Raw genomic sequence first — 13,970 nt, forward strand, 5'->3', positions numbered from 1 at the left:
CCAAAACTGTACAGTCCAAATCCAGAATTGTGCAGTGTTTACTACAAGATATTTCCACATAAACATTTGGAAGAGTTGTAGCACAACCGGTGGCTGTGGAGGTTCTTGGCAAAGTATGCATAGGAACAACAGCAAAACCAATCTAGTGAATTAGACAATGTCTCAACAAATGTGAAAATGTCTCATTCAAAATATCTAATTTTAGTTTAGATTACACGCATACTAACATTTTATAGTTGTTTTAGAGACATCTCAGCACAAAAGAAATACTTTATTCTCTAGCTTTGCAATACCTATATTATTGCTATGGTTATTTATTCTACTAATACAACCATGATGACTACTGTGTTCTGTAAATGAATTTGTGCTGCTATTTAACAATCCATAATCTGATAAATTTTATCATATAAGCCAATAAACCATAATCAAATTTTACAATAGTCTCTACAGAAAAGGAGAAAAAGAGATGTTAGGAGATCTCAGGGTGCAACTGATAACAGCTATTTGGAGAATAGATGTGTTAACGACTTCCTTCCAAAGACTTGTAACAAAGTGGTATATCCATCTTGCTGTGCCCGCCTGGAAAGATATCAGCCACATCCCAGAGTTGATGGAGACAATTGGAAGTCAACATGGCAATCATTCTTTCCTCCATTGAAATAAGGTCTTAACAAATATCCCCAATCATAAGATTAAATTCTTCTACAAATTCTTGTACATATGTATCTTTTAAACCATCCACAGATGAACTTATGACAGATGGATAGTTCTATAAATAGTTCATACACTTTTGGTATCTTGATTATTTACTTCATCATCCTAATTTTCCTTCTTCTCCAGAAGAAAATGCTTTATTGTCAAAGGACAGGTGAAAGGGCTAGGCATACTAAAAACAACAGGAAAAACTAATATTGACCTATACTGATCCAATGTTCTAAGTCTGCTCTTTTAAGGCTTTTTCTTATTAAAATTGACTTGTTTTAGATACCTTTGATGTTAAAGCTCTCTCTCTACCAATCTGGTAACAAATTTCCTTCCTGTTTGCTATATCTGGTCAATGAAAAACGCACCTTCATCAACTAGGTTTGTTCTTCATCAACTATGACTGCTTAAGACCCAAACCCTTAGGAGTGCTACTTTGCTCCATTAAGAACCATGTACAGACAGCAAGTCCTATAATTAGTTGAGTCCTTTTGATCTTTGATCTGATTGAAATTTTTCCAAAGGCTATTTGTTTTTCACATCTACAATTTTTTTAAAAGATAGTGAAGTCCTACCGTGTCTTCAGTTTTGTGATTATTATTCAGCAAATCTGGAAGGAAATCTTCATTAAGACTCTCTCTCCTTATTAAGGTAAATTCCCGTAAGAAAACAGCTCCCTGACTCTGATCACCACCAACCTGGAAGAGAATAATAAAAGCGAGAGATTATTGGGGAAAAGTACATAATTGGCTACAAGACATTACAGGAAGAGCAATGAAATACACCCCGGAATTATTCTGACTTGGAATAATAAAACAACATCCTAAAAACATTCAAAACTTAATACTACATATCATAACAGCGACAAGAATTGCATATATACAATATTGGAAGGACAATCAAATGCCACTGGAAAATGTGTTAATGGATAAAATATATAGATGTGGCAAAATGGACATGTTAACTATCGAATTCAAAGAACAAAATAACTCGGAATACTAAGAAATATAGACAAAATGGTACAATTAGACTAAGGAAAAGAAAAAAAAAGACTGTGAGACAATGTGAGATTTTATAAATATAGGAAATATTGTATATCAACAAAAAATGTATGAAAATGGGTGTAGATCTGTGTTATAATATTATGATATTTAAAATAAAAATAATAATTAAAGAATAATAAAAAGTAACTCAGAAAATTAGGCATGCTTGCTTCATATATTCATTCACTCAGTTATTTCCTATAATAATAAAAAAAACCTACTTGGCAGATCACAATCTTACAAAATTATACTAAAAGATTATGATTTATAGTATCATAAAATATTTAACATATTTAATTAAGAATGTTATGAAAAAAGATATTACACTAGCTATACAAATGAAATCAGCTGAATGCATAATAATTAAAAAGGATATATAAATGGCAAACCAAAAGAGTGACTTGAACAATTTTCTTATATTGGATATAAAAACTTCTGAAGAATTTTATGACAAGGGAAAAAGAAAAAGAAAATGTCTAGACATTATTGGAAGGAATTAAAGTTTAAGTAAAACTGTTTATTAGATCAAGGTTTGAATAAATATATTATTTTTTCTTGTAACCTTTTATGAATTTTTGTTGACCAGGACTTAATGACGAGGTTATAACAATCTTGTTTATAGATAAAAAATGAGATACAGGATGAATAAATTGATTATTGTATTTTAAGTAAAAGTGATAAGATGTTAACATTGTTTTTATTTGTGACTAAGAAGAAAATAACATGCATACATACATACATACATGCATACATACATACATGCATACATACATACATACATACATACATACATACATACATATGTTACTTCCTTTTATCTAGGTCTTGGCATATTTAGGTCTTTTCCCGTGTAAGGTTGATAAAATCCTGGCGATATTTCGATGAGTTCTCACTCGTCATCTTCAGACTATCTTCTTCAATTATAAATTTCTTTGATATATACATAGATGTATGTAGGTATATATATGTATACACACAGACACAGACACACACACACACACACACACACACATATCATATTAAGTGCAGAGAACAAACCCTTAAGAGACACCATGGAAAAATATTTAACAGAGATGAAAAGAAACGAGGAGAGAAATGGAGATAATGAGACAAATGTAAGTCTCCTGAAAGCTAAGAAGAGGAAATATGACGAAGCATATGTAGCACTTGTCTTGACTGTGACTATGGTGGGAGACGATGAAAGACTAGTATGTTTACTGTATCTAAAAATGTTGGCAGTTGACAGCGTGAAGCCAAATTAATTAAGGTGTCACTAAAACACATTACACATTACACCCCAAACACACTGGTAGTTTGAGGTTTTTCAGTGAACATTGCTGAATATTGCAAACAATCGTCTCGGTGGAGAGTTGGGGGGGGGCATGAAATATTTACTTCTTCATAAGGGGAGGCATAACAGACAATAATGGAGAAGCACTCGCTTCTTGTAAGTCAAAGGAATGCTATCCATTTTAAAATAAATTAGATCAGTATTTCTTCAAAACCTGGATGTATAAATCACACCCAAGAAAAGCCTGTTCTTGCACTTATCATTTAAACTAGTCCTAAGAAGGGATTTGAATACAGAGGGATCACAATCTTCCGTCCTGTATCAGCCGCTGACCTCAATAGCCCATCTCCTTTAACAATGGACTTCCTCATTAGCTCATTTCTCCTCCTGAAACAATAGAACTTACCCCAGGTATACTGACAGATTCTACCTAGCTTTCCAAAGTAATTAGCCAATCAAATTATCCAAATTTCCCACTTTCTGGCCCCCAATTTCTATAAAAATCTTGTTCAGAGTCCCTGTTTCTTGGACATAGGCAACCAATGACCATTGCAATAAAATTCCTGGTGAATCCATGATATTATATACTATAAGACTGTTATGGAAATATTTAATCTGTCTAAATCTCTCTCTCTCTCCCACCCCCTTCCCGATCTTCTTCAATTATAAAACAAGAACAACGTTCACTGACAGTTATTTAGTATTTTAGTATAAAGACCTTTTCATATGAAAAATGAGCAGTGATGTATTGGATATATGCAACATTTTTAGAAAGAAGTTTGGAGAGAAATCAACTAAGGACAAAAGGAGATGGGTGGAGAAAGAAATAATAATAAAAGGGTGGATGGAAAATCCAAGTTCTCCCAGCATAGTACAAACTTTTTTTTTACTTTGTAATAAGTTGGAAAGAGTTTATCCCCATGAAAGGGTTGAAGTAGTATAGGGTGGGGAGCTTTTTCAGTGCATTAAATAGTTTTGCTGTAAAATTAAATGTTAAAATCATAGCACTGATATAAGATAAACATGTTTCAATAGTATGATTTATTTAAAATTCCACATTCAGAGATTTAGCACTATATGCTTAATAATTAGGTATACACCCAGTTAAATTGCTTATGGTTCAAAATGTTATAGCCAAATTATAATACCGTATTAACCATATTAACCAGGTAAGAAATAGAAACTATCTCCAAATAAATGGAGAAGTACTGTACACCCAAAAACTTCCCTGAGGAAACAATGTTGATTCTTGTTTATGCTACAACAAAGGAATAATGACAGTGAAAATTGTGTCTAAAAAGAGAGGTAAAAACAGGTTTGTAAGGTCAGCTTAATTTCTATAACATGTATTTTCTCTGAATAGAACTGATAGCAATTTAAGAAGTTATTTGTATAATTCCAATACAGCATCTGATAGGGGGGAAAATTAAATAAATTATTAGCAGTAGAGAAAGTCACTTTTTGTCATACAATACAATACAGGTTGTATTACTATTTTCCAATAAGTTGGGTTCTTAGCAGAAAGTTGGCTTCATTATGTTTGTCAATTACTCTTGAAAATAATACAATAATACTTTCTCTAGGTGAGTCAGATTCCACAATAATACAACAGCTTTTGCATATCATAGAATATGCATTCATACCCATTACACTATACCTTTCAGAGGTCAGTAGGAAAGCATAGAAAATAAATAACAAATAATAACCCCAATAAAATAAGAAATGAGATGGCAAAAAGAACAGCTAACCTTATTTCTACTAACACCATTTATTTTACTTCTTCATATCTTTTGGGCCTGACAAACCAGTAGGGGGTTCTAAATCCCTTCTCTACCGGTTCATGCACATGCATAAAGCTTCTGCACATGGGCAGAAGCGTCCCAGGTAAGTGGGCAGAGCCTCGCGTTGCCAGTTCATTGAACCCACTATTCCTATTCCAAAGTTTAACTTTTGATTATGGTGGAAAGAAATCTTTCTATGAGACTTTCTGATAAATTTTAGCCACTTTGGTAGTTACCTAAAATACTCATTAAAATATTCCCTCTATACAGAAATCAAAACAATGACAACAATCAAAAACCTAAATTCAGGCCAAAATTAATTGGGCAGTTTTCACCCAAGACTAATAAGTTATTTATGCTCTTCTGAATGGTTATTGAAGAACATCATCTTCAGATTGGCATGGTTCCACTTATGGTTTCCTGGAATTCAGTAATGCATCTGCTTAACCCAATTGTACCTTAGTCACCTTCTCTTATGACAACTACCCATTGTACCTTAGTCACCTTCTCTTATGACAACTACCCATTATTTCAATCCTAGCCAACAACCTAATTTAGCAATGCGATTTTACACTTGGTTTCTTGGTTCCCCTTTTCACTACAGCCAGTTCAGTCCAGTGGTTTAAGCCATCAGGTTAGAAATCTGGAGACTTGTGAGTTCTAGTCCTGATTTAGGAATGAAAACCAACTGGGTGACTGAGCCAGTAACTCTCTTCTCAGCGAAACACAGCTACAGGATTTGTAATGTGGGGGAAATAGGAGGGAGGACTATTAGGTATGCTTGCTGCATGGCATTACTGATAAAAATAAAAAAAGACATGTTACATATTTATTAAATAAATAAACAAAATATGTCATACAAATCTGATTCTGTAGTTTACAGCTATGGAATGGGAGAAAAAGTGACTTACGTTAAGTAGAGTTGTTCATGAATTGTTCAGGAATATCTCCGGGACCGCCTTCTGCTGCACGAATCCCAGCGACCGGTTAGGTCCCACAGAGTTGGCCTTCTCCAGGTCCCGTCGACTAAACAATATCGTTTGGCGGGTCCCAGGAGAAGAGCCTTCTCTGTGGCGGCCCTGACCCTCTGGAACCAGCTCCCCCCAGATATCAGAGTTGCCCCCACCCTCCTTGCCTTTCGCAAGCTCCTTAAAACCCACCTCTGTCATCAGGCATGGGGGAATTGAAATCTTTCCCTTCCCCCTAGGCTTATAGAATTTATACATGGTATGCTTGTATGTATGATTGGTTTTTTTAAATTGGGGGTTTTTTAGATTATTTTTAATATTAGATTTGTTTACATTGTCTTTTTTATTGTTGTTAGCCGCCCCGAGTCTTTGGAGAGGGGCGGCATACAAATCTAATGAATAAATAAATAAAATAAATGAACATCATTATCCGATAAGATTTTCTCATACAAAGCCTGGGCTAAAATGAACCATCATTATCCCTCATCAGTTAAACCAGTGGAATGACCCAGTTTTATATGTTTAATGCTGTCCTGAAACATCCTTATTACACAGGGCCATCTTATTAGAATGCTATTACCTTTCAATAGAATATGTGGCACAAAACCAGGAAAGAATTTTTTAACAAATGATGTTTTCATTCTATTAATTTATACTTATACCGATTTATACAGCTTTGATATTTTTCCTGAGCATGTAGTCAGTCTGAGGGCTCAATCTATTGTTGATTTTCCCACTGAGAGTATTAGCTTTCACATTTCGGTTTTACGCAAATACACTGAATGTATTCCCAGGTTAACCCATCAATCAAAAGTCTTCATAATGGTATATACTTTTATGTGTTTATTGTTTACAAGCCATTCCTTTAACTGCTTCATCCTAATTCTACATATATGTGCACAAAATATGCATGAAAATTAGTACCACTTTATAAATCCTTAGTAAGACCACACCTGGAATAGTTGATCCAGCTTTGGTCACATTATAAAAAAGATGTTGAGATTTTGGGGAAAAATCAAAAAAAGAGAAACTAAGAGGAATAAAAACCTGAAGGAAACAATATATGAAACAATGGTTTCAGGAACTGGGTATGACCAGTCTAGAGAAAAGAAGGACTTTTTTGATAGCAATATTTCAGTATTTGAGAGGCTGCTACAAAGAAGAGGGAGTCAAGTTATTTTCCTATGCACCAGAACAGAAGGAAAGACAAGAAAAATGGATGGAAACTAATCAAAGAGAGAAGCAACCTGAAATTAAGGAGAAACTTCCTAACAGTTAAGACAATTAACCAGTGGAACAGCATGCCTTCAGAATTTGTAAGTACTTCATTGCTTTTAAGAAAAGACTGGAAAGCCGCCTGTCTTATTTATTGGCCAAGTGTGATTGGACACACTAGGAATTTGTCTGTGGTGCATATGCTCTCATTATATATGAAAAGACAAGATACAGGCATTGCTTTGAAGGTATTTCTCCTGGCTCCCTTCCCTCCATTGTTGCTGCTTTCCCTTCCAGGCATTATATATGTTCTGCCGGACTCTCTGGTAGGAGCCTCCCAAAAATTCAAAGGTACAAATTTCAGACACACACACGTTTGAAAATTCAAAACAATGTTCTTTATCACAAAATTCAAAATAAACTAAGCACTCTTTTTGCAAAGAGCACTCGTCCCAAAACAACCTGGTAGTTTGTACAAGTCCCTTATCAGTTCGTAAGTACTTGGCTTGCAGTTGTGAAGAAAGTCACAGCCCTTCTTCTTCCACGAAGTGAAACATACTTTGCTCCGCTTTGGTTTCAAAGTGGTGAAAAGTCAACAAACAAAGGCCGGAGTCAGCAAGACATTCACGAAACACAATGATCAGATAATTCTCCACAACGGCCAAACCCACATGCTGCTATTTATAGCAGCAGCACTAATTACAGCAGCCCCACCCAACCACAGGTGGCCTCATTTTCTCTTGTAATAATCCTTTAGTTGTTGCTCCCTGTGCATCACTCTATGTATACGTGGATGTGTCATTAATTCTTGTTCAGAATCCAGAGATGATACAGATGATTGATCTCTTCTTGGGCTGTCTGCCAAACTCTCCTCCTCTCTGTCACTCAGGCCTCCTTGGTCAGAGGAGACTTTGTTGGCAGATTCCACTGGGAGCCAAACAGGCCTGTAGCATGTAGATGTCTCCCCCAAATCCACCTACACATTCCTTGGGGCAGGAGCTGGGCCAGAGCTAACAACAACAATATAAATATGATGGTATAAGGGGGTTGGATTACAAGACCTCCAAGGTTCCTTCTAGTTCTATTCTAATTAAATACATACAAATTTATTCAGGAATAGCAGGAGTACTCTAGCAATTTTTCTTTAGTATTTAATTTTATTAAAACTCATACTAATTACAATTTCTTTAGTAAAAAATCTCAGTAGTCTGTTGGATCATAAATGAAATATAACTATAATTTATAATAATTATAAATATTACTACGATATAAATATTATATAGTGAAAGTAAAATCCTAACCTGGAATACAAAAACTGCAGTAAAATTAAGAAAAAACGAAATTAAAATCTCTATACTAAAATATATAAAAAAACAAAGGCAAAATTCTAAGACATGGTAAAAAATGAAATAACACAAATGCATAGTCGGTGGCTTAAGCCACCAGCCGAAATTGCCCTGGAGCAGGAGGACGCTGCTCTGAGCTCCAGGAGCTCTGAACTTCTGGTTTCCAGCAAAACCGGAAGTTCAGCTTTTGGCAGCGTGCCAGGATGGCGTGCTGCATTATGGGCTTGGGGGGAGGTCCTGGATCGCCCTATTTAAGGGCGGTTCGAGCAGGACCTCCTCCTTGCCTCCATGGATCCCGAAGCAAACACCCACCTGCCCTCCGCTATCAACAGTGTGTATGAAGAGGTCGCTTCAGGACCGAATAGGAATTTTTTGCAGCCTCCCCTTTAGAGGTGGCCGTTTTTTCGCCTATTCCACAGTGACGGTACGGATGGAATGGTTAGGGGGTGCGGCGCCTTGTAGTATTCATTTGGATTCCCTCTGGTCACTGGGGTTTGGCATTTTAGAGGTGGAAATGGGCAGTAGGAGCAACCACGCATGCTCCTTTGGGCATCTCTTAAAGGGGTGATGGACCGCCTCTCTCCAGGAACTAGAGGTTTTGACAACATCGGGGATTGGAGAGAGGATGCCCATGGGACTCACCGGATCCAATTCCCTTGGGGATTGGAGGGTGAACTCCTCCCACACACCAAGGGGCATGGCTTGGATCCAGGTGAAGGTGGCTACCTTCACCTGGTTCAGCAAGGAGTTTTTGCCCAATGTTGCCCAGGAAGGTTTTGGCAGGAATTTCCGCCCCGTTAGTTTTTGGCCTCTACAGGTCCTTTGTTTATAGTTGAATTTGAATATTTAAATTTACGTATTTAAATTTATGTTATTTAAATTTATGTTAATTTAATAAAGTGACCCTATTTTTAACCCATACACTGTGTCAGCGTCTTTACTCCGCTTCCCGGGCAATAAGCAACTAAACAAAAAATACAGATAAATTGTCATGTAGATAGATACTATAGATCTACAGCCTGATTCTACAGTTGTTGAAATTCTCATTAAATAAGAATACACTCAGTTTCCCATAATTACAAAATGAAAATGGAATTTTAGAAATGTCTAAACAATGAGGTGGTTGGTGGTGGTGGCATTGGGTCGCTGACAGAGGATTAGCTTTTGTTTATTGTTTTGAGTGGTCTGCTTAGTGTGTTGTCTTTTTATTTCGTTTATTGCCCAGAGTTCTTTGAAAAACCTGGTTCGCTTGACAATTTCCAATCCTATTCCTGAACAGTACCAAAAGACATTGGCCAAAATAGGCATGGCAATGTTTGTAATCAAATGTTTGTAATTAAGAGAAGCATCTGTGCATATGATAAATGGATTCAAGATTTGTACTTTCCCAGAAGGAAAGAAATTAAAAATACTTAAGTGTGAAATGACATTAATGAGTGCTACTTCCTTACTATAATGTTCCAATTTCTTCCGATTGACTGAGTAAAACTACCCCATTAACTGGATCACAAGCCTCTTTCACAACAAAGTTACTTGGACAAGGAATGACTTCCTGTGAGTGCTCCAGATGTGTCCGCGTTCGTTCATGTTGCCAAGAACACTTGCTGATTAATACTGCTTTGTTGCTTCAAACCAAGGGTGGGTTTATTTTCATAAAAGAGGAGCTAGAAGGGACAGAATAACATAATGGGATGTGGAAAAGAAGCAAGTGAGAAGGAAGGTCGTAGGAAAATGACATATTGTTAAGTAAAGCAGAGACAAAAGTTACCTGCTAGATCTAATAGATGTTCTGTGCAATTAATCAAGCAGCAATATTAAAATAAAAAGAAGCATCTCTTGTTCCCCAGAAATAAATTAAAACAAAGAGATTTAAAAGAAGTATGCTTAAATTATACACATTCTTTCTCACTCATAGATATATGTCATTTCCTATTTCCACCAAGTTTCCTTTCTCATACTTTGCATTAGCAAAAGTGTTCATCTCTCTGTGACACTTTGCAAGTTAATTCTTTCATTCAAACGTCTTCCTCTTTCCTTCCATCTGCTTTCCATTCATTCCATTATAAAACTAATTTATCTTCTAATATATTTTTTTCATGCAGAACTCAAACTTTTTCTTCCTGCAGCCATCTTACTTCTATAGCCTTTCACATCTTGTCTTCCATTGTCCATTTTCCCCAAAGTTCCATTTTTGACACTGGCAAAAAACCAAAATGACCAGTTCCAAATTCAGAATCACAACCTCTCACCACCCTTTATGACTTCACTGCATCTTTCATCAGGGACAATCAATTCAATTATGTTTTTTGGATTTACTCCTCTTCCAGGTATACAGATGAATACATTTAAGCTTAAATCATGCTTTTAAAACAAACAGTCCTATTCTAAGCAGATGCTCATCAAGCTTTCACCATTCTATTTCATCCTCGGGTTTCCAAATAGCACAATTACTATTCACTCACTCATTCAAACTACTATACGATTTCTCCCAAAGCTCATTCCTGCTTTTTCCATTATCACAGTTCACTGGAATTAAGATGGTGTCAGTTCATACTTTCTGCCATATGTTTTAACTTTTTCATTTACAAATAAAAGTAAAAATTTTACTTTCCTGCATGGATGGATTCCTAACTCTATAAGATCAGATCATTTTCATTCACATCAGTTACATTTTCCTCTTCTTCTCAGCTTCACAGGCAGACACTCCCCTTATCTTCTCTATTAATTCATTATATTTACCGTGTTTCCCCCAAATGAGACCCTATGTTATATTTTTTTTTGAACTTTGAAATAAGTGCTTGGCCTTATTGCCATTCACTCAAAAGCCCAATTGGGCTCATTATCAGGGGATGTTTTATTTTGGGGAAAATGGTACTATTTACCTCTTATACAATCCAAGTTGCAGATCTCTAAGGTTATCAGAAGATAGGCTAGCAGCTATTGATCACTGACCCCCATCATGTTTTTTTTTACTTTAAGAAGGTAGAGTCTATATGACTAGATTTAGCTGCACCTGTGATACATGGATCATTCCCTGTTAACACCAAGGAAAATACTTGTTTGTTTGGCCAATATCTCCACACAAAACCCAAATTTAGCCCAAGCATGCTCACATCATTTTATAAAATCTGGATTCTGTTGTGGTTAGCTCTGGCCCAGCTCCTGCCCCAAGGAATGTGGAGGTGGATGTGGGGGAGACATCCACATGCCGCATGCCTGTTTTGCTCCCTGTAGAATCTGCCGACAAAGTCTCCTCTGACCAAGGAAGCATGAGTGACAGGGAAGAGGGGAGTTTGGCAGACAGCCCTGGAGGAGATCAGTCATCTGTATCATCCCTGGATTCTGAACAAGAATTAATGACACATCCACGCATGCGTAGAGTGATGCATAGAGACAACAACTGAAGGATTATTACAAGAGAAAATGAGGCCACCTGTGGTTGGGTGGGGCTGCTGTAATTAGTGTTACAGATAAAAGTGCAGCCTGGTGTTTTAGCCTCATGGCAGTTTATCTGATTCATTGTTTCATCAAGATCGTGGTTTTTGCTGTTCAGGATTGTTTGTGTGGCCTCTCTGGACTATAGAATTGGACTCAATTTCCGAGTTATTGGGTGAGCAATTGGACTGCATTTAACTTGTGCCTTGTGTGTACCAGAAAATCCCTTTGACATTTAAAAAGGGAGCTGTTTCTGTTTTTCTGTTTATAAAAACTTTTGGGTTTTCCTATTATTGTGTGTTGTGTGTCTTCCTGGACTAATTACCCTGTAATTACGGGCGGTTGAGACATGCCGGCAGAACAGATTCTAGGCAGAGTTGGGTTTCAGCAGGTTGTGACCAGTTCTGGAGAACCGGTAGCAGAAATTTCGACTAGTTCAGAGAACCGGTAGTGGAAATTTTGAGTAGTTCAGAGAACGGGTAAATAGTATCTGTGACTGACCTTGCCCCCATCTATTATCTGCCTCCCAAGTACCAGATGATCGGAAGGAAATTTTGCAGTAACTTTCCCCTGGAGTGGGGAGGAAACAGAAATTTTACAGTAACCTTCCCTTCCCATGCCCACCAAGCTACGCTCACCAAGTCACGCCATGCCCACAAAACCAGCAGTTAAAAAAATTGAATCCCATCGCTAGTCTGTGGTTACTACCTTGCAAGATTATATAATGTTACTTACATTATGGGCCCCGCATGAAGGAGGTACATATAATATATTAACACACTCATGTATTCAGACGTGGTCAACATAGCAACGGCAGGTCAGGTTTTTTGTCACACAATTCTTGTGTTCTATATTTCTCACAACAAAATAGACTATGCTAGCCTTTACAGACTAAAATTTCTATTTAAGAGAAAAGATGGATATCGTATTTTTTGGAGCATATGTGATGAATCTTTTTACTTCCCAAAAGCGGGTGAAAACTTGGGTGCATCTTATACACCAAATGTAGCTCCACCCAGCCACCCCCATCCTTTGGCAACTGCCTCCCAGCAATTTACCTCCTTGCATCAAACAGAACAGAGCCTGTTAATCCAGTAAACTCATTATCAACTTCCCAACGCTCAGCTAATTTGAGGTTGCAAGCAGGCCGGCCATGTGCTAAACTGAAGTGAAACTAAAGTTGTAAGGAGGCAAATTGCTGGTAGGGAAAGGCATTTTTTTATTTTCTTGTGCTAATGAGACTGATGAAACTGGATGCAAGGAGGTAAGTCAATAACTATAAATGTCTGTAGAATGTTCAAACTATTAGACTTATTTTTTAAAGTCTGCTTTATTGTTGTCTAGACAACTTAAAAAATGAAGAAGCTCTTTGATAAATGCTTCATCTAAAGAGGCTATACTGAATAACTATACTTCCAGAAAGCCATGACAATTGTAACAGTATAGTCTGAAATGTAACAGTGTCCTGTTTTAGTATTAAGATAAGGCAGCTGAATTAAACCTTGATTTAGTCATGTTTGGAATAGATCTATTTAAATAATTGGGAGGAGTTTAAGAGTCTACATTTACATATATGGCAGTATATTAATCTGCGATTAATATACTGCCATGATGTATATTTCTCCAATTCTTTGCTATTTCTATGGGTCAGATACACATACACAGAAATTCATAGCAAACAGTGTATATGATCTGAACTGTTTGCTGTTTTCTGGGAGGCAAATTGCTAGGAGGCAGAGGGAGAATTTTTTTCCCTTGTTTTCCTCCCATGAAAATCAATGAAGATTTGACAACTAGGTTTTTGGCAAGATGGCTCTGTCTCTCTGTGTGTGTTCTATTACAAAAAGGAAAATGTGAGAAACAACATCACTGCTGAGAATGCCTCCAGTTATCTTAATGAAGCATCTTTCTCATGGCCTAGAAAAGTGAAAGTAGGAAGCCAACATTAATTGTGCATTTGAATATAGCTAAGACAGCATTATTTGTAACAAGGTACCCAAAGACGTTCAAACTAATTAATTGAAAAACTGCTTGTCCAGCATAAAGAAAGGCAAATCTTACTTAAGATGCAGTGGCATAGGTAATAGTCTTACATTGTTAAACTTTAATGTTAATTTTGGCCTTCTTCTTTGCTTTCAACAAAAGGTTTTGACAAAAGTTCTTGAATAAACTTGACAAGTCAAAGATAC

General features: G+C 36.6%; 1 protein-coding gene across 2 annotated transcripts in view; it reads right to left on the bottom strand.

The window, feature by feature from the left end:
- The window catches only part of ADAMTSL1 (ADAMTS like 1), a 637,539-nt gene that overhangs the window by 513,765 nt on the left and 109,804 nt on the right, over window positions 1-13,970 (bottom strand). For both annotated transcript variants that reach the window (XM_070742526.1, XM_070742525.1), the window contains exon 2: window positions 1,278-1,400. In XM_070742526.1, coding sequence (XP_070598627.1) covers window positions 1,278-1,400 — 123 coding nt within the window. The remainder of the gene's footprint in view (window positions 1-1,277; window positions 1,401-13,970) is intronic.

Source organism: Erythrolamprus reginae, chromosome 2 (assembly GCF_031021105.1).
Source record: "Erythrolamprus reginae isolate rEryReg1 chromosome 2, rEryReg1.hap1, whole genome shotgun sequence".
Classification (NCBI taxonomy): domain Eukaryota; kingdom Metazoa; phylum Chordata; class Lepidosauria; order Squamata; family Dipsadidae; genus Erythrolamprus; species Erythrolamprus reginae.